Here is a 25,395-nt window from a genome sequence, read left to right on the forward strand (position 1 = left end):
CGTGTTTTCGCGCGCGCGTGTGTGTGAGAGAGAGAGAGAGAGAGAGAGAGAGAGAGAGAGAGAGAGAGAGAGAGGGAGTCATATCTGAATGACAGACTGTCTGATGTCGAAGGTGGTTTATGTACATATACACTACCGTTCAAAAGTTTGGGATCACCCAAACAATTTTGTGTTTTCCATGAAAAGTCACACTTATTCACCACCATATGTTGTGAAATGAATAGAAAATAGAGTCAAGACATTGACAAGGTTAGAAATAATGATTTGTATTTGAAATAAGATTTTTTTTTACATCAAACTTTGCTTTCGTCAAAGAATCCTCCATTTGCAGCAATTACAGCATTGCAGACCTTTGGCATTCTAGCTGTTAATTTGTTGAGGTAATCTGGAGAAATTGCACCCCACGCTTCCAGAAGCAGCTTCCACAAGTTGGATTGGTTGGATGGGCACTTCTTGCGTACCATACGGTCAAGCTGCTCCCACAACAGCTCAATGGGGTTCAGATCTGGTGACTGCGCTGGCCACTCCATTACCGATAGAATACCAGCTGCCTGCTTCTGCTCTAAATAGTTCTTGCACAATTTGGAGGTGTGTTTAGGGTCATTGTCCTGTTGTAGGATGAAATTGGCTCCAATCAAGCGCTGTCCACTGGGTATGGCATGGCGTTGCAAAATGGAGTGATAGCCTTCCTTATTCAGAATCCCTTTTACCCTGTACAAATCTCCCACCTTACCAGCACCAAAGCAACCCCAGACCATCACATTACCTCCACCATGCTTAACAGATGGCGTCAGGCATTCTTCCAGCATCTTTTCATTTGTTCTGCGTCTCACAAACGTTCTTCTTTGTGATCCAAACACCTCAAACTTGGATTCATCCGTCCACAACACTTTTTTCCAGTCTTCCTCTGTCCAATGTCTGTGTTCTTTTGCCCATCTTAATCTTTTTCTTTTATTGGTCAGTCTCAGATATGGCTTTTTCTTTGCCACTCTGCCCTGAAGCCCAGAATCCCGCAGCCGCCTCTTCACTGTAGATGTTGACACTGGTGTTTTGCGGGTACTATTTAATGAAGATGCCAGTTGGGGACCTGTGAGGCGTCTGTTTCTCAAACTAGAGACTCTAATGTACTTATCTTCTTGCTCAGTTGTGCAACGCGGCCTCCCACCTCTTTTTCTACTCTGGTTAGAGCCTGTTTGTGCTGTCCTCTGAAGGGAGTAGTACACACCGGTGTAGGAAATCTTCAATTTCTTAGCAATTTCTCGCATGGAATAGCCTTCATTTCTAAGAACAAGAATAGACTGTCGAGTTTCAGATGAAAGTTCTCTTTTTCTGGCCATTTTGAGCGTTTAATTGACCCCACAAATGTGATGCTCCAGAAACTCAATCTGCTCAAAGGAAGGTCAGTTTTGTAGCTTCTGTAACGAGCTAAACTGTTTTCAGATGTGTGAACATGATTGCACAAGGGTTTTCTAATCATCAATTAGCCTTCTGAGCCAATGAGCAAACACATTGTACCATTAGAACACTGGAGTGATAGTTGCTTGAAATGGGCCTCTATACACCTATGTAGATATTGCACCAAAAACCAGACATTTGCAGCTAGAATAGTCATTTACCACATTAGCAATGTATAGAGTGTATTTCTTTAAAGTTAAGACTAGTTTAAAGTTATCTTCATTGAAAAGTACAGTGCTTTTCCTTCAAAAATATGGACATTTCAATGTGATCCCAAACTTTTGAACGGTAGTGTACACCTACACGTTTTCCAGTGTGTGTGTGTGTGTGAGAGAGAGAGAGAGAGAGAGAGAGAGAGAGAGAGAGAGAGAGAGAGAGAGAGAGAGAGAGAGAGAGAGAGAGAGAGAGAGAGAAACCAAGCAAAAAGGCTCGATCGTTTATTGGCCATATAAACCTTAGATAGTTCAGAGTGTAGGAGGGAGTGTGGGCACTACCATAGAATAATAATCAGTGTACAGGAATCCACGCATCCAGAGGAATCTATGTTGTGTGTGTGTGTGTGAGAGAGAGAGAGAGAGAGAGAGAGAGAGAGAGAGAGAGAGAGAGAGAGAGAGAGAGAGAGAGAGAGAGAGAGAGAGAGAGAGAGAGAGAGAGAGAGAGAGAGAGAGAGAGAGAGAGAGAGAGAGAGAGAGATGCCTGTGGGACGTGAGGATACAGACTATATGTATCAGGGCTGCCTTTCTACAACTTCACACTACCCCCCACACACACACACACACACACACACACACACACACACAAACAACCTCAGCAAGGACCTCTCCTGGACATCAAACACCCAGGCCCTTTTGAAAAAGGCCCAACAACACCTGCATTTCCTGAGGAGGCTGAGGAGCGCCCGTCTATCCCCCAAAAAGTTCACCAACTTCTACCACTACACCATAGAGCATCCTGACCAGCTGCATCTCAGTGTGGTACGGCAACTTTACAACATCAGTAGACCAGAAAGCTCTGCAGCGGGTCGTCAAGGCAGCCCAGCATATCACCGGTACCCAGCTCCCAGCCATAAAAGACATCTATCACAAACGCTGCCTTCGAAGGGGTCTCAGCATCAGCAGAGATCCCACCCACCCCAACCGTGGACTGCCCCCCCCTACGCTCTGGGAGGCGCTACAGGAGCCACACTACCAGGCTCAAAAACAGCTTCTTTCTCCAAGCTGTTACCCACCTGAACCTGGCTACCCACTGAATGTCTGTAAATATGTCTATATTCGTGCTCTTTATTTATTTATTTATTTTACATCATCTTTAGCTTTTAGTCTTCATCTGTATCTATCTTATACTATGTCTGTCTACGTCTGTCTTGCGCTGTTCGGCGAAGCCGCAGCCATCATTTCGTTTTACACATGTGCCTGCAGCCCGCGGGCTAGTAAATGAAACATGGATTTGCTATATAAGCATCCGCATAGCTCTCAAACTGTAGTAAATTCGGCCGCTTTGGTGAATAATCAATTAATTATACCTCGGTAAGAAAGCGAGATTTAGTTGGCTTTTTTTTTTTGCGTTACGCAAGCACCCCCCTCACCTTGGATGCGTTGGTTTAGCCTCGTTTGCATGGTGGTGCCTCACCCATCGTTACGTAAGACCTGTCGAAGTAGCACGCGCTTCACAGCCTGAGAAGGGCAGCATGACATGGAGCCTGAGCAACAGTAACATCTCCAGCAAGCGTCACACGCACACACACACAGACACGCACACGCACACAGATATATGCGTCCCCTACATCAAAGGGAGAAGGAAAGCACTAAGGGAGAGTCTGACAATAGCATGCTCCAAACAAAACAGAAAGAAAAAGATACGTGTGGTTGAAAAGGAGGTCAGCCCATCAAACTGGAAACCCCGCTGACTTCAATTAGAGCCTGCGAATTAGAAACAAGGAGGATGTAAAACAGATCACGGAGAGGGGGGGGGGATCACGCAAACGTAAAAGGGGGAAAGAAAAAGAAGACAAGAAAGAAACAAAGAGCAAAGTAAAGAACAAAAGAAACAAAGCAAGAAAGACGCATTGAAAAGATAAATGCTTTTCTTGGCCAGGTTGGCCTGTTCTCACCATTCAGATATACAGATGGGGATTAAGCAGTACACCTGAGCGAGGGATCGGTGGACATGACAAGCTTCCTGCCGACCTTCAAATCCTTTTACGAAGAGATTACCACTTCCGTCTGTCACCAAACACGCGCGCGCGCGCGCACGCGCACTTCTTCTCACAATGTTTTTCGGAGTTTTGCCGCACACGCGTACTCAACTACACCCGCCAAACCAGTACACAAACGCACATGAATTCACACACATACAGAGCCGAACCCTTCTACATGGACAAACAGCAAACAGCCTGCCAAGTCCTCTCGGGCGTCCTACGCCGGCGGGGGTCCATTGAGAGACGAGTGCAAAATGTTTCGTTTCAACCGAGCGCTTCACCAAGCGGTTCTTCTAGCTAGCACACTGTGATACGATTCACACACTTCCGTAAAAGACACAGGGAGAGATGACTGCCTTGGTGGAGTGAGCGTCCTTTTAATCAATAACAACCAGCGATGCCTTAAAGTCAGATCCAACCCAGAAACAGGATTTCCCCTTTCATGTCTAATAAACCTTATCTGCGCATGACTGATGCTTACTTTCTATACGTTTACCCGCCAACTGTCTCAAGAGCCGTGTAGGAGCGATACAGGCCTCACTAATATTCGTCAAAATCATTGTTCAATATTCATGAGCCGACCTTTGAGTGACAGAAACAAGCAAGCGTTGGTGATAAGGGTGGGCGGGGTTTCACAGTTTGATGATTTGCTCTGATTGGCTGTATGTAAATGGGCGTGTCTGATGACATCACGCATAGCGGCAAAAAAAAGATAATTGGAGAGAAGCTCAACTGGAGGGCGCTCTTCACAATACAAAATAGAAAAAAAAATCAACTTTTTAGAATAGATTTTTTCGTTTCGGTAGAAAGAGACACGGCAAAATTGAGAAGGATTAAAGTAATAAGAGATGCTGGAGTTATTGGTTCAATTTCAGTATGACTTAAAACGAACCCAGCGCTCAATGTTTCTACTGCAGGCACAGCCAAAAGTCTGTCGACAAGTCTCCCTTTTCAGATGATGTGTTGATGTGCTCCACACTTACATTCAGTTCCTGGTTTTTTATTTTTTACTAATGGTCCCTAGTATCATGCAGTCTTGTAAAAAGGCTTCTCAGTTTGCCTACATAAACCAAGACATATAGGGAGAAAAGTTTCTTACAGACATGTTCCTCGGATGACCAACTGCTGATTCTCCCTCTCTCCAACCACATCCCACATACACACACACACACACACACACACACACACACACACGCACGCACACACACACACACACACACACACATTAATACCCACATATGTATGTCATCAAATGAATCCCAACAGCAAGTGATATGGTAGTGAATGACACAGAAGTGAGCAATAGTACAAGGGAGGTGGATGAGTCAACCTAGGTGGGGTGTGTGTGTGTGTGTGTGTGTGTGTGTGTGTGTGTGTGTGTGTGTGTGTGTGTGTGTGTGTGTGTGCAGGCAGGAAGGAAGGTAGGCTGATCATCCACACAAGCAACTGACATAAATCCGATGACTCACTTCCAGCCTACTTGCTCCTCATTAGTAAGTGCAAAATAAAGCACTTAATTTTGCAAAGCTTCAGATGACATTCTGGCCTGCCACTTCAGTTGAGAAATAAAGATGAAGAGGAAGAAGCAAAGTATTGCACTTCATCGTTGATGACATACACCGGGGTTCATTTTATCTTCAACTTCAGCTGAGTCACACAGTTTACATGGGTTCATCAGCAACCGTCAGTCGTAGCATAATGAAAAATGAACAACCGCAGTCCCTCATCGCATATCTTAACGATACTTAAAAAACACATCCCGAGTTTATCATTTCTGGCAAAAAAAAATAAATACATAGGGCTCTTACAGGAGCTCATTTCTAGTCAACTACAGCATCAATAGTCTGAAACCTGAGCTGTGCTATGAGTACTCTTTTCCCCGTGCTTGGCCCAAATTACATGAATATGTCTACCATCAGCTTCAAAATACGAGCCACTGACCGCAAATTAAGAGCTGAACGACAAGAAACTGAAACTTCGGAGTAACCTTTAATAGTGCCGCCATTATGACGTCAACAGTGGCCATTTTGTTTATGAGTGGTGATGATTTGTTTTCCCCCATGTCCAAGGAAAGATCCATCAAATATGAACACTTCTCTCTGTCCCCTGTGGCAAAAAATAGGAAGAAGTCTGCTCGACCTCCTAATCTGCAAAGTCATGCAAATAGAGAGCTCAGTGACCACTGAACTGGAAGAAATGGTAAATGGTAAGATGGGGGAGCACCAAAGATGGTTCTATCGAGTAAATTGCATGGTGTAGAAAAGGAATGGGATATCTAAATATTGTGTGCATAACAGTTTAAATGAAAAAAAAAATATATATATATATATATATGCAAGAGTCCACAAAAATCATGTTCTATTCATCATCAGAGGAGAAGCTGTGTTTTTACTTCATCATATATAATCGCCTATTTCTAGTCTATTTGGGAGAGCTACTCTATGAAATAACAGATGAATATGAATATCCTGAAATTGAATCACATTCCCCTTTAAACCTTTCCAGTAGGCTTGTGCCGACCGGCGGTCGGATCGTATATCGGTGACTGAAGGGACGAACGACGATTGGTTTTTCCTACGCCAACACTGAGAGGAGTTTAGCTAACCTGCTCTCAGAGCGAAGGTGTTACAGAATAATCTCTAGAATCTACTGTGCATTCAGAGATGCTTCTGCCGGGGCGGCATCTCCACCCGCTGAGCCCCGTTAATCTGCACGAGTGACAAGTGGATTTCAAATCCTTAACTCCGAACCAGTCTGCCGTCGCTTTTCCATGGTTCTGACATCCCGCATCTCCGTTCTCCATATGCTTGCCCACCAAAACACCGGCCTGCGCTCCATGAGAGTAGTTAACGGTATGGGTAGGATTTGGATGGTTATATTAAAGATAAGACAATAATAGTGTAACGTGCATGGATAAGAAGACACGCTGGCCGCTGGCTCCCGGTTCTGAGCCTTCAGTCTAGCGGTTAGCGATGCCTCCTGCGGTGCGGGCGATACGGGTTCGCGTCCCGGCCGCGGCAGTTCCTGTGGTTGCGTTGCCTCCCGAATTCGCTACACTATCAAACTGAACATGATGCTGTGATATTGTCGCACAGACACGCAGACTTTTTAAAAGGGCGTCGTTGTTTGAATAGAGAAGACATTGCAATTACACAGATTTTTTTTAAAAAAGTTTTCACATTTTGAATAAAATGTTCAGGCTCTAACTTTAACTGTACAGCTTGCAGAAAACATAAAGGCTTGATTATTTCAAGGCTCTGCCAGACGCTGAGCCACGCTCAAGGTGATTATTCATCGGGGCGCCCGGGTGGCGTAGCGGTCTATTCCGTTACCTACCAACACGGGGATCGCCGGTTCGAATCCCCGTGTTACATCCGGCTTGGCTGGCCGTCCCTACAGACACAATTGGCCGTGTCTGCGGGTGGGAAGCCGGTTGTGGGTATGTGTCCTGGTCACTGCACTAGCGCCTCCTCTGGTCGGTTGGGGCACCTGGTCAGGGTGGAGGGGGAACTGGGGGGAATAGCCTGAGCGTGCCACGTTCCCCCTGGTGAAACTCCTCAATGTCAGGTGAAAAGAAGTGGCTGGCAACGCCACATGTATCGGAGGAGGCATGTGGTAGTCTGCAGCCCTCCCCAGATTGGCAGAGGGGGTGGAGCAGCGACCAGCATGGCTCGGAAGAGTGGGGTAGTTGACCAAAATTTCAATTGGGGAGAAAAGGGGGGAGGATGATTATTCAAAATCTTTAATCCAAATTAAATCTAACATCAATAATAATTTTAAAAATGGTAAACAGAGAATCCATCCATCCATCCATTATCCAAGTTGCTTATCCCAATCGGGGCCGCGGGACGCTGGAGCCTATCCCAGCAGTCACTGGGCGCCAGGCGGGGAGACACCCTGGGCAGGCCACCAGGCCATCACAGGGCATGTACATGATACCACATTTACTGACCACTGCTCCTTCAGCAACGCTCTACCACCCAACCTCATCGTCTGGGATTAACAACGTTGTATATGACATCAAAATATGTTGTACATGATACCGTGTGTAATGACCGCCACTCTTTTAGTGCGTTCATGCACAACACTGACAGTAACACTCTGTATGTCACTAAAATATCACACATTAGCTTTGTTCTTTTAGTCTAGTTACACCCGAAGGTTAAGCACAGATAAATGTACTACTACTACAAACCAGGTAAAATCCATAATATTCACAAATATGAGCTGTTACGTTTTTCTTTGACACTAAGCCCAAGTCATCCATGCTGGTATTTCACTGGCGTGCTGTCACGCCTATTGGCAATCTCGAGTAGCCACGACTGGACGATATGAAAATAGGAACGATCGCCCAACCCTACTTTCTAGCTATCAATCCTCACCCAAGCATTATTCACACTCATGTTAAGCACAGTGTAGCTCAAGAGACCAATGGCACTTTGGCGCTACAAAATATTCTCCACGCTCAGGAGAGATTTCCCGATTTCCTGACAAGAGGGTAGCTGTGAAAAGTGCAAGTCAAATCCAGGTCAACGTGCGTAAAGAACCCGGGTCACAACCTGTTCCAACTCCTCCCCTCTGGTAGGCGCTACAGAGCACAGTACGTGAAAACAACCAGACACAAGGACAATCTCTTTCCGCAGGCTGTCACTCTGATGAGCACTTAAAACAGTCATACAGTGTCAGAAACGATCCCCGTGCAACACACCTGCAACACGGAACATCCACCGCACCTACAAATGTACTAATTATATATAACATATCATTGTCAGAAATAAATCTAAGCACGCTATACATACTGTATATTGTACACATGCATATTCTGTCATGTCCACCTCCCTCATGTCTATAAAGCAACCGGTTAACATATTTACTCCAGCATCTTTGCACTCGGCACCATTGCTCTGTTGTCTTGTTTGTATAACACCATGTTGTTTTTTCTTTTTATATACACTACCGTTCAAAAGTTTGGGATCACCCAAACAATTTTGTGTTTTCCATGAAAAGTCACACTTATTCACCACCATATGTTGTGAAATGAATAGAAAATAGAGTCAAGACATTGACAAGGTTAGAAATAATGATTTGTATTTGAAATAAGATTTTTTTTACATCAAACTTTGCTTTCGTCAAAGAATCCTCCATTTGCAGCAATTACAGCATTGCAGACCTTTGGCATTCTAGCTGTTAATTTGTTGAGGTAATCTGGAGAAATTGCACCCCACGCTTCCAGAAGCAGCTCCCACAAGTTGGATTGGTTGGATGGGCACTTCTTTGAGCAGATTGAGTTTCTGGAGCATCACATTTGTGGGGTCAATTAAACGCTCAAAATGGCCAGAAAAAGAGAACTTTCATCTGAAACTCGACAGTCTATTCTTGTTCTTAGAAATGAAGGCTATTCCATGCGAGAAATTGCTAAGAAATTGAAGATTTCCTACACCGGTGTGTACTACTCCCTTCAGAGGACAGCACAAACAGGCTCTAACAGGTACTATTTAATGAAGATGCCAGTTGGGGACCTGTGAGGCGTCTGTTTCTCAAACTAGAGACTCTAATGTACTTATCTTCTTGCTCAGTTGTGCAACGCGGCCTCCCACTTCTTTTTCTACTTTGGTTAGAGCCTGTTTGTGCTGTCCTCTGAAGGGAGTAGTACACACCGGTGTAGGAAATCTTCAATTTCTTAGCAATTTCTCGCATGGAATAGCCTTCATTTCTAAGAACAAGAATAGACTGTCGAGTTTCAGATGAAAGTTCTCTTTTTCTGGCCATTTTGAGCGTTTAATTGACCCCACAAATGTGATGCTCCAGAAACTCAATCTGCTCAAAGAAGTGCCCATCCAACCAATCCAACTTGTGGGAGCTGCTTCTGGAAGCGTGGGGTGCAATTTCTCCAGATTACCTCAACAAATTAACAGCTAGAATGCCAAAGGTCTGCAATGCTGTAATTGCTGCAAATGGAGGATTCTTTGACGAAAGCAAAGTTTGATGTAAAAAAAATCTTATTTCAAATACAAATCATTATTTCTAACCTTGTCAATGTCTTGACTCTATTTTCTATTCATTTCACAACATATGGTGGTGAATAAGTGTGACTTTTCATGGAAAACACAAAATTGTTTGGGTGATCCCAAACTTTTGAACGGTAGTGTACATCTATATCTGTACATGGTAGTTAAATGTTTATGTTTACCTTGTCTGCTGTAGCTGTATGTCTATTTTGTGTAAATATATGGAGAGCAATGGAAGAACCAGAGTAAAGTTCCTTGTATGTGTAGGCCTAAACACACTTGGCCAAAAAAAACTGACTCTGAACCTGAGCATACATCCATTAATTTTGAAAACACACCAGAGAGCCAGAAATAGGCCCGCGTGAGATTAGAGTGCACGCGCCACACCACTTAACACACCTACAAGCAAGACAGTTTACACGTGACATGAGGATGCACTTGTACGCCTGCTGGATGGCGAACATGCGGCCAGTTAGGCCAACATTCAACCTCATACCTGTAGTAACTGACATACCAGAGCATGCCAAACGTGTTCCAGCTCACTAAATCCTATGCTCTCTAAGCATATCGGCTTATAATCATTAAAAAATGCACATACAGTAGTTCACTATGAACTACTCAATAGCAAGACGTAACAGTGTACACGAATTCTCTTTTGCTATATGACTTGCGCAGTACATGGTATATGAATGTTGACCACATGCTTAAAAACCACTGAACCATGATTGCAACTTGGCAGTTTTACCTTTATTATAATATGCTGAACCTACATACAGTACCATCTGTTCTCTGGAAATCAACACACAGTCTTGGCCCAATGGCGCATCAGTATGAGACAGAGAGCTGTGGTGACAACAACAAACCAGCCCCAGGAATACAGGCAGGCCAAAAGTGTTTGGTTTCCAGGTCATCACCGGGTAGGCTCCAACAGCATGAGCAGACAATATGACATACAGTACGCGCACACACACACACACACACACACACACACACACACACACACACACACATGCACACACACGAGCGAGCAGTCTCCTGCTATATACATACTCAAACAAGCATGCTTGAACACACACTGAAGTATGCTCACAAAAGGAAACACACACACACACACACACACATACACACACACACACACACACACACACACACACACACACACACACACACACACACACACACACGAGCACTGAGCATTCTCCTGTATGCTTGAACACAGACTGAAGTATGCTCACAAAAGGACTCACACACACACACACACACACACACACACACACACACACACACACACACACACACACACACACACACACACACACACACACACACACACGAGCACTGAGCATTCTCCTGTATGCTTGAACACAGACTGAAGCATGCTCACAAAAGGACTCACACACACACACACACACACACACACACACACACACACACACACACACACACACACACACACACACACACACACACACACACACACTGTTAAATTACACAGCCAAGTGTCAATTGTCTAAAGTGCTCCTAAGTGATGAGAGTATTTATATTTATCAACCTGGCCAACCCCATTGAGTTTGAAAGCTTGACAGGAGAGGGATCGTCTCTTTACAATTAACCATATTAACCAAAAAACATTTACTCATTTACCAGGAGACGGGAAATACACGCACACACCAGCGCTTTTCCTAACATTGTAAGACTTTTGTGCAGCTCACAAGTCGAAAAAAATATGAAAAATATTACATATGAAAAAAAAAGTTCTTAATATTCAAAGGAAGAAAGTTGAATCGGTTCATCTGGACACGGCGTTTACTTAGAGAACTGTTTCATCACTCATCTGAGACTGGACAGGTCACTTAGACGAGTGATGAAGCGTTTCTCTCAATAAACGCCGTGTCCAGATGAACCGATTCAACTTTCCTCCTTTGATTTTCTTACCTGGATTATTGAGCATGCAGAAAGACATTCTTGATGTGCGGCGCTCAAGCTAAAAAAAAAATCTACCTAATAAAAACGTTTGCCTGTCAGTCTGTGGATGTGCAGCCTCCTCGGCAGACCCTCGCACGAAAACGACCAAGTCTGAGATGAAATGACAGAGATCAGGCTATCATAATTTCAAAGCTCTTATTAAAAGACTTCAAATGTGTTTAACTGTGGCGGTGTTCATGATATAATGGCTGCTCTGCAGACTGACTTTCATTCATAAAACATTGGTAAGAAAACATAGCTCAGCCATGGGACAGGTTTTATTCTAGCTACTGAGATGATTTCCAGTTGTGACTGTGATTAATCCAATTCTTGAAACTGTATTTCTATAGCCGAGTTTTAACATTGGAGACTATGGCACTTCCACATGACGGTGAGGTGAATAAGACAAATCATTCTTGGTTCATCCAGTGTTCCTCCAGTTCTCCTGTGCAGAGATTAGCCATGAATGATTTGCTGGCTTGCAAAATATGACTGACTTCTCATTCATGTTCAAGAGTCACACTTGAGTACATAATGATTTGGTTTCGACACTGTCACTGCCCGATATGACTCAACCGTAGATCTGAGTCGCGCATGCACATGGTTGACTTAGATCCGGCAACGATAGTTTTTGAAATAAATTTTTTTTATCAACTTAAAATGTCTTATGCACAGTTATGAGTGTATGATGAAGAACCATGAGAGGTTCTTCATCATACACTCATAACTGTGCATACAATTTTTTTAAGTTGATAAGTCCAGTAGTTTGCGAGATTTGCTGCAGACAGACACAGACACACACACAGACACAGACACAGACACACACATACACATACACACACACACACACACACACACACACACACACACACACACACACACACACACACACACACACACACACACGACCAAACACATAATCCCCTACAGGCTACCGCCCAGTGGAAATAATCATCATGGTTATACTTAGAATGGTATGAATCTAATAGTACATTATTCCACTTCAGAATGTTGATGCAAGTGGCAACTGCACTAGGAAACATCCAGATGATCTTTTTATTCTATTTATATCAAATAAAATGCATATGCAGTATGTAGAGTAACGGATACAAAGCAGAAGAAGAACACAATTCTTATGAATGGTGGCAATGAGACTAATCATATACCTGGGACTGGAAATAGCTGGGTGAAAGAGAATGGGCGGTATCCTTTTTAGGGTGAGACTGTAGGTTTCTTACCTCTCCAAGGTGAGGAGTAGGGTTGAATCCACACATATTACACGCCATCTTCTTGCACTCGGTGCATACACTGTAGTTGGGTGCATCCGCGGATCCCACTGTCAGCTCTATGTTACAGAGCGAGCAGTGTTCCTTGGCTGCCAGGCCTGAAGCTGGAGGAACCGATTCAGCTGCCTTTGGAGGCTCTGGGGTGGGATCAGCTGCAGGGACCTTCCTTTCATCTTCCACAGAGAGGGACTTAGGGTGCTTCTTGGATTTAGCTGGTGGGGTGTCAGGAGCCGAGTCTGAATCAGGGGGAGACCCAGGACCAGAGAAAGGGGAGTCAGGGGGTGAGCCGGGGCCAGAATCAAGAGGTGAACCTGGCCCAGAGTCAGCAGGGGAATCTGGGGGTGATTCAGCTTTCTTGTCATCTTCCGCACCCGTGACAAGATTAGTGGCTGAGCTCAGGATTGAGGATCCAAAGCCAAACATCTGAGAAGCAGCAGCTGGTGGTTTTGCTGCTTCAGTCAATCCCCCAAAACCTCCAAAAAACTTTCCTGCCACTGACTCTTCCTGTTTCTGTTTGGCTGGCCCTTGGGGCTTTGCAGATTCCCCCAAACCACTAAATCCGCCAAACAGTTTCCCTGTAACAGACTCTGCTGCCTGAGAGGCAGCTGACGGGGGTTTGGCCACATCAGTGAGGCCTCCCAGACTAATTCCACCCAAACCTCCAAAAAAGCTGGACTCTTGCTTGGCCTTTGCTGGGGAAGGTTGGGGGCTGCTTTTCTGCTGAATGGGGCGACCCGTCTTGGGGTCAATTTTTGGTGATCCGGCTGCAGAAGAGCCTGGGGACAGGGGCCCTGGAGAGGTCGGGCCTGGTGATTTCTGCCTGGGCGTGGTCGGTGGAGTTAACCCCGGGTCAGTGGTGCTCTGTTGTTTGATCAGAAGCTTGCCTGGCTTGCCAGGTGCCTGTCTCTGAGGTGAGGGAGGGGCTGAGCCCTGCTTGGGCTTCATCCCACCAGGGGGATCCATGCCTCCCATAGCTCGCTGCATCTGGCAGTTAAGACACAACCATTCCTTTCCCTGTGGAGAAATACAACATGGACGACATTTTGTCAGAAATTTTGCACGCCATTATAAGCGAGAACATTAAAGGAGTTTTTGAAGCACATCCCTATTTTATACTCACTGCTCATATGCTACATACATAGGTAAGTTTCATTTTCAGTCACACATCCTTTTCTTCATACTGGATATGCAGATCCAGTCCACCATAAATTCAGCATGATTAAAAAGGGACAAATCCACAATCCTCATTCAGTGAAAAAAAAAATCACTCCACGGTTCAGCTAAAGCTAACATAATGCTACAGCAGTCTATCATAGCAAATTTGAGTAGACATTTTAAATCTACAGCCATTTTTACGCTCGGTTACAGTCTTTTCCTACCGAGCTACTTCCTGCACCACAACCTACAAGAGATTAGCAGCAGGAGTCACTCTGCCGTGGCTCAGCAAAGCAAACACTAAGAGGAAATTCAGCAATAAAAAACAACTGTGAATTCAATTGTAAACGACTACTGTGATGCACTGCTGTGGCGTCATGTTAGCTTTGGCTGAAACATGGAGTGCTTTTTTGCACCGATTGTGGATTTTTCTTCCATTAATTGAATTGAACTGTACATGCCAAGGTGGAGCTGCATGTCCAGTATGAAGAAAAGGATGGATGACTGTGAAAAAGAAACCTAGCGATCTACTACATAAGCGGTGAGAATAACATAGGGATAGACTTCAAAAAACTCTCAGCTATTCCCTTTGATACCGCATTCAGTCACTTATACACACACACACACACAATCAACAACACACTCCCAAAATAACCATTCCTTCTTTTGCTAATTACAAAGACAAATTCATTAAGAGAGAAAACAAGTCATTAATTAGGCCATTTTGAATGATGCTGAATCCTGTTTTCACATGCAAGCTTGCTTAGAGCACAAGGGATTTCAAATTTGGGAAACAATACATATATACAAATCATTGCATTACAACTACACTGTATATTAGAGCAAATTGAAAATCATTAGTTGTCTGAATAGAATATTGATTATTTTTGTCATTAGATGGGCATGAAACCACTTACTTATAAATGCGAGTTTTTCTTTCAAAAACAACACAAATTCAATCATCTCTCTCCCAAATGAAGGAGTTTTCCCGGGAAAATTGTTTTCTATGATGATAAAAGTGAATATATTGCATGGTCAGCTACCAAAACCTTCCTCTATTTTCAGGCATAGAATCTCATATACTACACTGGCTTTTCACTGTCTGGGCTCTGCCAATGTTTATCAACTGTTACCAAAAAGCCTATCAAACCTACAATGCCACTTGTTTTTTTTTTTAGCAAGCAGCTTAGGGCTTCGGTTTCCATTGTGGAGCTGCAGACTTCAACAGGAGTAATACTGACAGTTAAATCTCTATCTAGTGTACAGGGGCATGTGAATTTTGCACCGTTCGTGCTGAGCAATACAGAACACATTTTATCACCACAATCATAGGGAATTTTACACAATGTCAATATTTACATCATAACATCTGCTTTCATATGCAAGAAGACTACACATGAGAATCCAACTGAGGTTCATCACACTGAACTGTTTGCTAATCTTAAGTCTAATATCAAGCCAAACCTAGTTTTAGTATATTGAATATTGGCATATTAGTATATTGAATTGTTGGCCAGCCCTACTCACAGTTAATACAAATCGCTCATACCCATAATGAGGTCATTTTGATATTTGTATGCCAACTGCAAGTCACACAATATTGATAAGGTCTTCACTCTCAATGATTTCATCATGATTGACCATCTTTCAGATCATTTCAAAGTTTTGCTGATTTAAGGATGAAACCGGAAAGGAACCGAACCTATCCCGGATCCATAACAAATTTCCAGAAGCAGCTCATTTAGTGGAAATCGGTCGTTCTGCTCGACTGTATTACAGCCCTGTAAGAGCTTGGCCCGTGTGTGACTGAGTCTCCATACTGGCAGTAAAATATCGCCCTGTGTCTATGACATGAGTCACCTTGATCAGCTTCCTCTGGGTCCATATGGACCGTCTTTCCCTTCAATTTGTGTGCTAAACATAAGTCGCAATTGCCATGCCAAGCTGCCGGTGTTGTGTATGGTCTCTGCAAATTTTTAACATGCAATATGATAAAAAGCTATCGTGGGATTCAGTAATAGTGAACAAAATCAGTTCTGATTTGATAATCCGATATTTCAGACATGTTGAATAATGTTGTGTCTGCAGGCAAATCTTTATGTGACCTTTTCCTCCCTCGGCCATCGATAACAAGGGCTATTAGGATATTAAATGAATGTGTCAACAATATGTCAACATATCCTGAGCTGATTGGAATTTCCTTTGAAGATGAGTTATCCATCATTGGATAAATGTGACACCCACTTCATCAGAATGATTGCTCACGACAGTTAACTTGCTATGGATTCTAACTGAGGACATCTAGACATCTACTGAATGACTTTAAAGTTGTCAGAGACGTTAAAAATGTTTTCAAGGTGTTAACTGATGTATCTGGAAGATGTGTGAGGTATAATAATAGGCATTAAAGGGGAAGAATCATGATTTTCAACTTTATCTCTACAAATACATCGTAGAAATGACGCTACGTTAGTAACCATAACACTCAGCAATCTTCTGTGTGTCTCTGAACTGCCACCAAAATTGTGCAGAAAAGTTTCCGCCAGTGGCGTCATTGTAGGTTGCATTGTGTAAGAAAATGTGAAAAACAACACTACATATATATCTGTATAGTGTAGTGTTATAATACAATGCAGCCTATTGGCAAAGACAGAAGTAAACTTTCACATTCATGGACTGTCCACCAATGACCTCACCAGTGGACACAATTTTCAGAGACACACAGAAGACTGCTCAGTGTCATGGCTGCTAACGGCGTGTTATCCCTACAATAAGATCATGTAGAAAATTGTGATCGCTTCTTTTTAACCCCACAAATACATGCATCTGTTGAAATGCTGTCGTTTCAGGAGCTAAATCACCACTGTCTTTTTATTTTTCGATATTGAATCAAAAGTAGATCATTGGATGTTTCATAGTGTTTTACTTTACTACATCTCTGCATCATATCATCAGTTTTATAATTGTCACCACCCCCAGTATAAATAACATTTCACAGAAGGTATGGCGATGTCCACTCTACTCTCCCTGCACAATTAGGCAGGTTGTTTCCCAAGTTTTCAGAGACCGAGACATTTTCAATCGGCGCTATTTTTCCATTCACTTACAGTTCATCTACAGTTAATCTATTTTCCTGCTGTTATTTGATAATTCAGATAGTTTTTTGAAGTTGGGAGAAGAGGGGAAAAGTCCTCTAATTTAAATGATCCTTCTGTGGCAAAGGTTTGGTGAGATTCTGAATCATGCTCCATCTTCACTGTAGTGGGCATGTGTGGAGGAGGCGATACCCCGCCCCCCCCCCACACACACACACACACTCTTCTCCATACCCTCCCTCTTCACTTTTGCTCTCCATTCTCATTTGGCTGTATTTTTTTAAGACTGAGGTGGGCACAGAGGGAATGAAACTAGGGTTTCATGACAATTTAATAGAGATTTAACCACTTGTTTTTCTCTGATATTAGATTGAAAATCAGGAAACTCACAAGGAAACAGGTGTCAGCAAGAAAACTGAGGAGCAAAAGAGGGCAATGAGAAGAAAACAAAAGAAATAAAAAAACAAAGAAAAGAAAGCAAAAAAATAATCACTGATCTCTTACCGCAGAGTCTGGAGGACTGAACCCACACAGGCTGCACACCTGACTCTTACACTCTGTGCAGTTATTGTAGTTTGGTGGTTCTTTAGACCCCACATTCAGCTGGGTGGTCTTACACAATGGACAGAGACCACCTCCAGGCTTCCCAGGCCCCTGCTGACCCGGGGGCTCTGCAGCTTTAGCGCCTCCCCCAGGCTGTGTCCCTGGACCAGGTGGACCTGGCTGCTGGGGTCCAGGTTTCCCAGGTCCTTGCAAAGGCGGACCACCTTTTTGTTCGGGGGGAGCACCCTGTTTGGGGCCTTGACCTGGTGGTCCTTGACCTGGCCTGGGGCCCTGTTGCCCCGGAGGACCCTGGCCTGGTTTTGGCCCCTGTCCTGGAGGTCCCTGACCTTGCCTGGGTCCTTGTCCAGGGGGTCCTTGCCCTGGTTTTGGCCCCTGTCCTGGGGGTCCTTGACCTTGCCTTGGTCCCTGTTGTCCTGGGGGTCCTTGACCTTGCCTTGGTCCCTGTTGTCCTGAGGGTCCTTGCCCTGGTTTTGGCCCTTGTCCAGGGGGTCCCTGACCCTTTTTGGGGGGACCTTGCTGTGGTCCCCGGGGCCCTGGGCCTTGCTGGGGGCCCTTGCCTTGTGGTTTCCCTCCCTGCTTGGACCCAGATGCTGCAGACCCATCTCCCTCCTCATCATCCCCAAACAGGCCAAACTTGGGCATGTTGACAGCGTCACCCATGGATGACATGGAGGAGGAGACAGAAGAAGTCATTGATGAGACAGCGCTAAGCGGGTTCGCCCCGCTAAGGAAGCTGGAGCCGAACATGCCGCTGGACTTGGTTTCGGGGTCTTTAGGCTCCTGCCGGAATCGGGATTCGAGTAGGCTGAGGGATGAAGGGCTGCGGCCCGGACTGGGCTTGCCAACTGGACCCTGGCTGAAGGCGTCAACAGTCCGACTTTTGCTGAGACCAGGGGGGCCTCTGGAGGCCCCAACTCCTACCTGCTGAGAACACTGTTGGGCATCAGCTTCTGAAGGTCTGAGAGAAAGAGAGAGAGCGACAAAGAAAGAGAGCAAAAGAGAAATAGATATGAGTATTTTTCATGTTGTTCGTCTTGCTCTTTATATTGTCTTTTACTGTGGCATTGAAAAAAAGATCTTCATCCTGAATAATGTCTTTGATATATTTTTAGAGTGAAGTCACCACAAATACATGAGTTCGAGTGTGATCTTGTAAAATAATTTCTTTATCTTGCTTATGTTCCTGGCACTTTGTCATGGGGTTGAAAACCTGGAATCAGCACCGACGAAGAGCACATCATATAAAGCTCCTTCTCTTGCATAATTCAACGCAGTCTGGATTCAAATCACTTCGAAGAATTCTTAAATATATATCATCATGAGGATATAAAAGAATACATAAATCAAGGAATTTTATGTGCTATCTGGTATATATGGGCTCCCTGACAATTTTTTTTAGAAAACAGAAACATCAGTGGGAGATATAAAAGGATATGGGACAGTAAAAATATGTATATATATTCATTCATTCATTATCCAAGCCGCTTATCCCGCTCTAAGGGTTGCGGGGATGCTGGAGCCTATCCCAGTAGTCATTGGGCGGCAGATGGGGAGACACCCTGTACAGGCCGCCAGGCCATTACAGGGCCAACACACATTCACACCTAGGGACAATTTAGTACGGCCGATTCACCTGACCAACACATCTTTGGACTGTGTGAGGAAACCGGAGTACCTGGAGGAAACCCACGCAGATATGGAGAGAATACGCAAACTCCACACAGAGGACAACCTGGCACGACCCCCAGGTTTGGACTACCCCGGGGCTCAAACCCAGGACCCTCTTGCTGTGAGGCGACTGCGCTATCCACTGCGCCACCGTGCCACCCATATAGTATATATTTATATATAATGAAACAAAGGCAATTCTCTCATGAGCAACATTTTGTCAGTGCAGACAGTTAATTTAGTCAACAATACAGTTTGTTATTAGCTAATTAGCAGACAACATTATGTTTGTTTTACTTACTCACTAGTCAGTTCCCATCCAAACCAATATCACCAAGAGTGTTGTCACATTTATTTGCCTCATTTGAGTTACTGCCAGTGCACCATCACCCTAACATAATAAGCCTAGACCTTAGCAGTAACTCCACCAATGTAAGGCACTGTCGTCACATCAGTGAGCACAGAACACGTAGCCAGCAGCACAAGGGTGCAAACGATGGGAAAGTCAATAGAGCTGACTGACAAAGACTGTAGATCACTGAAAGAAAGAGGGAGACGCTTGGATCCATGGTGGTAAGATGAGATGTCTTTGTTAGCTTGGGTTTAGAGGCTACACAGACATCCTTACACATACTGTCATGAACGTTGACAGGCACCTTAGTGAAATGCCTCAATCAATGGAAAGCGGGAAACGAGTTCAAACTAGGGTTGTGCGTCTCACCCTCTGAGACCGATTTGATTCGTATCTCGACACACCATCGGTGATCTGATGTATCCAGATACATTTTAACCAGCAAAAAAACAAAAAACAAAACTGGTACGATTTGATATGGCCCTTTCTTGATAAAATATGATTTGATGAGATTCAATACAGGGCAATGCAATAGTACAAACAACTCCATTTTAATTCTACTAACGCTATAGTTTTGTGTCTGGTTGCAAGACAAAATTCTAACGGGTATCCATCCACTCAGTACAGTAATGGGAGAGGGGGAGAAGGATGGTGTTAACGTTGGAGCTGGGACGGTTTCCGGTTTGCTGGTCCGGTTCGGTGTATGAGGTTAAACCGGTTTTACAAACCGACTGAACAGACATTTATTAATATGAGACGATCTGGCAAATGAAAAAGTAGCCTACATCAGCAACCTGTGCCGACGGCCAACTTGTATTGCATTAGTAATAAGCAACATGACTAGTGTCTGACAGCCCGTGCACAGTTTGTCCAGTCCAGTCGATACCATGCAATGGAAAGGCTCCATTGGTGCCGAGCCTAGGCAGGCAACAGGGAGATCACATTTCAGTAGAGGTGGGTGGGGAGGAAAGGTGCGCACGGTGTGTTTGCTTACTCTGGGGGTGACGAGGGAGACGAGAGCTAGGGCTGTCACGATCATGGACTTTCAGCTGACGATTAATTGTCACACAAATAATCGCGGTTAACAGTTTAATCGTGCTGCTTCGCCTCCTCTGCCAATCCCCCGAATTGAACCGGCTGCACTTCGTTGACCGTCCCGGGTACGACGCTGAACTGCAACCGCCGGGTCGTCGGCGACTAAACCGGCACCCCCACTTCAACCCTTGGGCTGTTGCGAGGAGGGTGTGTGGACACCCGGCGGGGCTAAAAACAAAACGGATGAGTTCCTCTGTGAACCAACGGCCATCCATACCTGCGGAGGCGATAGGGACCACCAGGTACCCCCCCTACTGAAACACAATGATGACTCGACCAAACTCAATCGCCATACCGGATCGGTTGAGGCCCGGGACCCGGGTTAACAACGGCCGAGAGAGCTGCGACGGATAGGGGGACGGTGGAAGATACCTGTTGAGGCATCAGCTGTGCTCCCACGACCTCCATAGGTTATGGAACTGGTGATGATGATGATGATGATGATGATGATCTCTTTGGCTGTATACAGCGTTACACTGTCTGTTAACGTGCGCCATCTGGTACTGTCACGTTTATATTGTAACGGGCATGGATAAGAAGACACGCTGGCCGCTGGCTCGCGGGTCATACATTGTGGTGACCCACACCCTTTAGTCTAGCGCTTAGCGATGCCTCCTGCGGTGCGGGCGATACGGGTTCGCGTCCCGGCCGCGGCAGTTCCTGTGGTTGCGTTGTCCCCCGAATTCGCTACAATATCTAGACACTCGTCCGAAAGCAGGAACAGCCAGTTGCCGGGATGGAACCGAGGCGGTGGCTGTCTTTCCAAGTTCGGCGAGAATTGGGTGGGGTGGTGGGTCCGTAGATTTTTTTTAAAACTTTTTACTGTGTAATATTAGCGTTTTCGACCACCACCTTTGTGCTGCAAATCCAACAAATCGCCTCCTCCAAGTTATTGGGGCTCTCCTTTATCATTTGGCTTAAAACCAAAATGTGCGCGTTTGGCTTTGCAGCTATGTCCGCGATGTTCATGTCAACAGACGCTCGTCGAAATGCCAGCGTCGAATATTATAAGAATAGGCGTCTCAACAAGATGGGCGCTAATTCGCCACTCATGTGCCAGGGGCGCAATAAGATGACGTCATTGAAAGAACGCCAGTCGAACAACACACGGTGGAAAACGACGTGGATATAGTCAAGTCAATTTTATTTGTATAGCCTAGTATCACAAATTACAAATTTGGAAATATGACGTTTCTGGTATTTTCATCCAGCTGGTTTTATACAAATGAATGGAAACGATTCTGGTCAAATAATTGCGATCAGGCGATTATGTAATAATTGTGACAGCCCTCGCTCACAAGATATTTTTCGTTTAACGAAAACTGCGCCAATATGGCAGCATTTTGGATACGAAGCCAACCAAAGACGTGTAAACACTAATTATTTAGCGTTTATTGGCGGCTGGTAAACTAGCTTAGAGCCGCATTACTGCCACCAACAGGACTGGAGTCGCTACGCGCTCTTTCAGACTCATGTTCAACTTCGAAGCGGCTGAACCATTTGCGACACCTAGTGGTAAAACTCAGTATAACGGTTCGGTTCGGGGTTTGGCTTAAAGCCAAAGTTATTAACCCACACTAGTGATCTGTAAGTATTCGGTGGTGCACCGTCGGTGGGTGAGAGAGACATCGAGACATAACATAACATAGAATAAGTTTCATCTGAGCCAGGGCAGAGAGATACAGGAGCATACATTGCGAAAGGCGCAGCTATTAGATGCTAAACAATAAAAGATACATGTTATATCAGGCTTCACTGAAACCCACGTCGATTTTACTGTCATTCCTTTCCAACTTTTATCCGATACAAGCTGTCTGAAGTAGTCGCATCTTAAACATTAAACCCGGCGTATCGATTTGAGCCAGTTAATGGTCACACCCCTAGTTCAAACAGTGCTTCAGGATCAGACGTATAGGGGACATCTGCAACACACAAGTATAGAGTTAGACCGACCGTCTCAAAATGAGAACTTGCAATCATACACAATACCAAAACATGCACCAGCCTTTGTATTAACAAGTGGTGATGTTGATATTGCCCCATAGGAATATGTCCCAGAATGCAGCCTGCATCAGCACCATGGACAGTGACCATGTCCCTATTTAGATCATGTGCCTGCTTAAGAGCCATATCTTCCGGATCAAAGACGCAAATGAAAGCATTGAAAACCCACATAAGAAGGGAATCAATGAGTGATGGCATTTGTGCCAGCTATTCTATTTATAGTCATATTAATATTTATGCATCCCCCACCGTCCCTCATTCCTGCTAAGATAAAAATAAAATTTCACTCAAACGCAGTTGTAACACACGTCGCCACGTCATCCCATTTGATGGCGAGGTACCGAGAACATATCTGGTGCCTGTGAGTCTTAAAATCCAGAATATGAAGAGGAATTGAGGAATTGCGGCGTATTGTTTTTATTGGTGCGCTCTCCGTCTCTCCGCCCACGACACAGCCTACAGTAGCCGAGACGCGTTTACTAGCCATGCACAGTCCGTTTCAACATGTTCAAAACTTGCAGGTCGAATTGCCTAAATTTACAAGGGGACACACGTCTGATTTGGGGGGGGGGGTGGTAAGACGTCGTTCGGGTGGAAAACAGTGTAGTCCGACAGATTTTTTTTTTTACCCAGCAGGCATTTCGATTATTTCACAAACGTGGGAGGTGTGTCTCGCCGCTGATCGCTCTCAGTCAAGCTTTCGGAAAACGATTCAAGCCAACAAACAATTCAGGGATGTTCCGAGACTGCTGGCTAAGACGTCACACAGACCAACGGCGACACGATTTGCTGAATAACGCATCGCTGCAGGACGCAGTGAGTTGGCGTTGCGACCCCTCAGCTCCGGCGGACGCGTCCCGTTTGAAATCGGGCTGATGACACGCGGTTGTGTGGCAGCCACGACGTTGTGTTGTTTTTTTCCTTCTTTTTTTTTCTCTCGACGCCGATTTCAGCAAATAATCAATGGCAAATAATCAATGGCAGGTTATTAACACGACCCGTGAATACTGAATGATCGCTCCGTGCCGCGGCGTGGGTTGTGAATGGGCGTGAATGCGCGCCTCCGAAACGATGATGAGGATGATGATGATGATGATGATGCGCTGCAGAAACACAATCACAACAATGGCACACAAACGCCTCTCGTCTCATTTCATCGTACGTCGTTACCGCGGTGTGCAGGGCGTGTGTGTCCGAGATGGAGACTGTAGAAACAGAAACACTATAGCAGTTAATTAATTAATTAATTAATTTTAAAAAAAGGAGCCCTGCCTTCGAGCTCCTGCTGCGCCTCTGGGCTGCCTCGCCTGCGCCCTTGACATCGCCGCGGCGAGCTGCTTCCTGTCCTCCTCGCTGAGTTGGCTCAGGTCCGCCTCCGGTCCGCCGGGGACCCGCACGAATCCCCCTTTCCCATCAGGTACGAGACCCTCCGGTAATCCGGACAGCTCCCCCTCACCTCCTTCTAGACTGGCTTCGTTGCCCATTATCGACCCCTCCCCGCCGCCACCGCCGCCGTTACAACGAGGAGCCTACGCGACGCTTTGCGCTCTCCAGCTCCAAACGACGCAGCGAGGACCACGACGGTGATGAGGAGGAGGAGGAGGATGACGACGACGGCGGTGGTGAAGATGGTATCCGCTTCTCCCGCGTCTCGGCGCTACTCTGTGCCTCGCGCATCTCTGCAGCCGCGAACGGTGGTTTCCGTGAAGGGGGTCTCCGCGCGCTCCGCCGCCTCCCCCTGCTCCTCCTCCCAGTGCGCATGTGCCGCGTCCGACAGGTGGTCGGACGACGTCACGGAGGGGCGTCTTTTTAAAGGGGACACACATACACACCTCCGCCAGAGCGCTGCGCTGAGCCGGGCACCGGGCCCAGTTTGATACGGAAACGGCGCAAAGTTGGATCCCCCCCCCCTCGGACTTGCGGGGTTTTAAGTCAAGTCAAGTCAAGTCACATCAAGTCAAGTCAAGTCACATCAAGTCAAGTCAAGTCAAGTCACATCAAGTCAAGTCAAGTCAAGTCACATCAAGTCAAGTCAAGTCACATCAAGTCAAGTCACGTCAAGTCACATCAAGTCAAGTCAATTTCATCTGCATAGCCCAATATCACAAATTACAAATTCGCCTCAAGGGGCTTCACAGCAACACCACATCCTGTCTTTTAGACCCTCACATCGGATAAGGAGCAGCCCAGGACCCAAGCCACGCGACCAGCACCACCGTTTCACGCAGTGCTCTCGTTCTTGTGCTCAAACTAGGCCACTTATACTACAGATGGATAGATAGATAGATAGATAGATAGATAGATAGATAGATAGATAGATAGATAGATAGATAGATAGATAGATAGATAGATAGATAGATAGATAGATAGATAGATAGATAGATAGATAGATAGATAGATAGATAGGTCATATCTGTTTTCATTTTAATCAACCAGTCACCAGTAATGAAATCTGCATTTCAAAATGCAAAAAAAAACAAAAACAAAACTTTGGACTATAATTGTAATGCATTACTCTACGTGCCCTTCTTGCGTATGTGAGCACTTTTTT

General features: G+C 45.1%; 1 protein-coding gene across 1 annotated transcript in view; it reads right to left on the reverse strand.

Moving 5' to 3' along the window:
* Nucleotides 1–24,328, reverse strand: part of pcloa (piccolo presynaptic cytomatrix protein a) — a 94,649-nt gene extending 70,321 nt beyond the window's left edge. The window contains exons 1-3 of the mRNA XM_056277081.1: nt 24,117–24,328; nt 17,666–18,683; nt 12,864–13,925 (exon numbers count right to left, since the gene is read on the reverse strand). Of these exons, the coding sequence (XP_056133056.1) occupies nt 12,864–13,925; nt 17,666–18,683; nt 24,117–24,328 (2,292 nt within the window). The remainder of the gene's footprint in view (nt 1–12,863; nt 13,926–17,665; nt 18,684–24,116) is intronic.
* Nucleotides 24,329–25,395: the final 1,067 nt, after the last annotated feature.

The sequence above is a fragment of the Lampris incognitus genome, chromosome 3, assembly GCF_029633865.1.
Source record: "Lampris incognitus isolate fLamInc1 chromosome 3, fLamInc1.hap2, whole genome shotgun sequence".
Classification (NCBI taxonomy): Eukaryota; Metazoa; Chordata; class Actinopteri; order Lampriformes; family Lampridae; genus Lampris; species Lampris incognitus.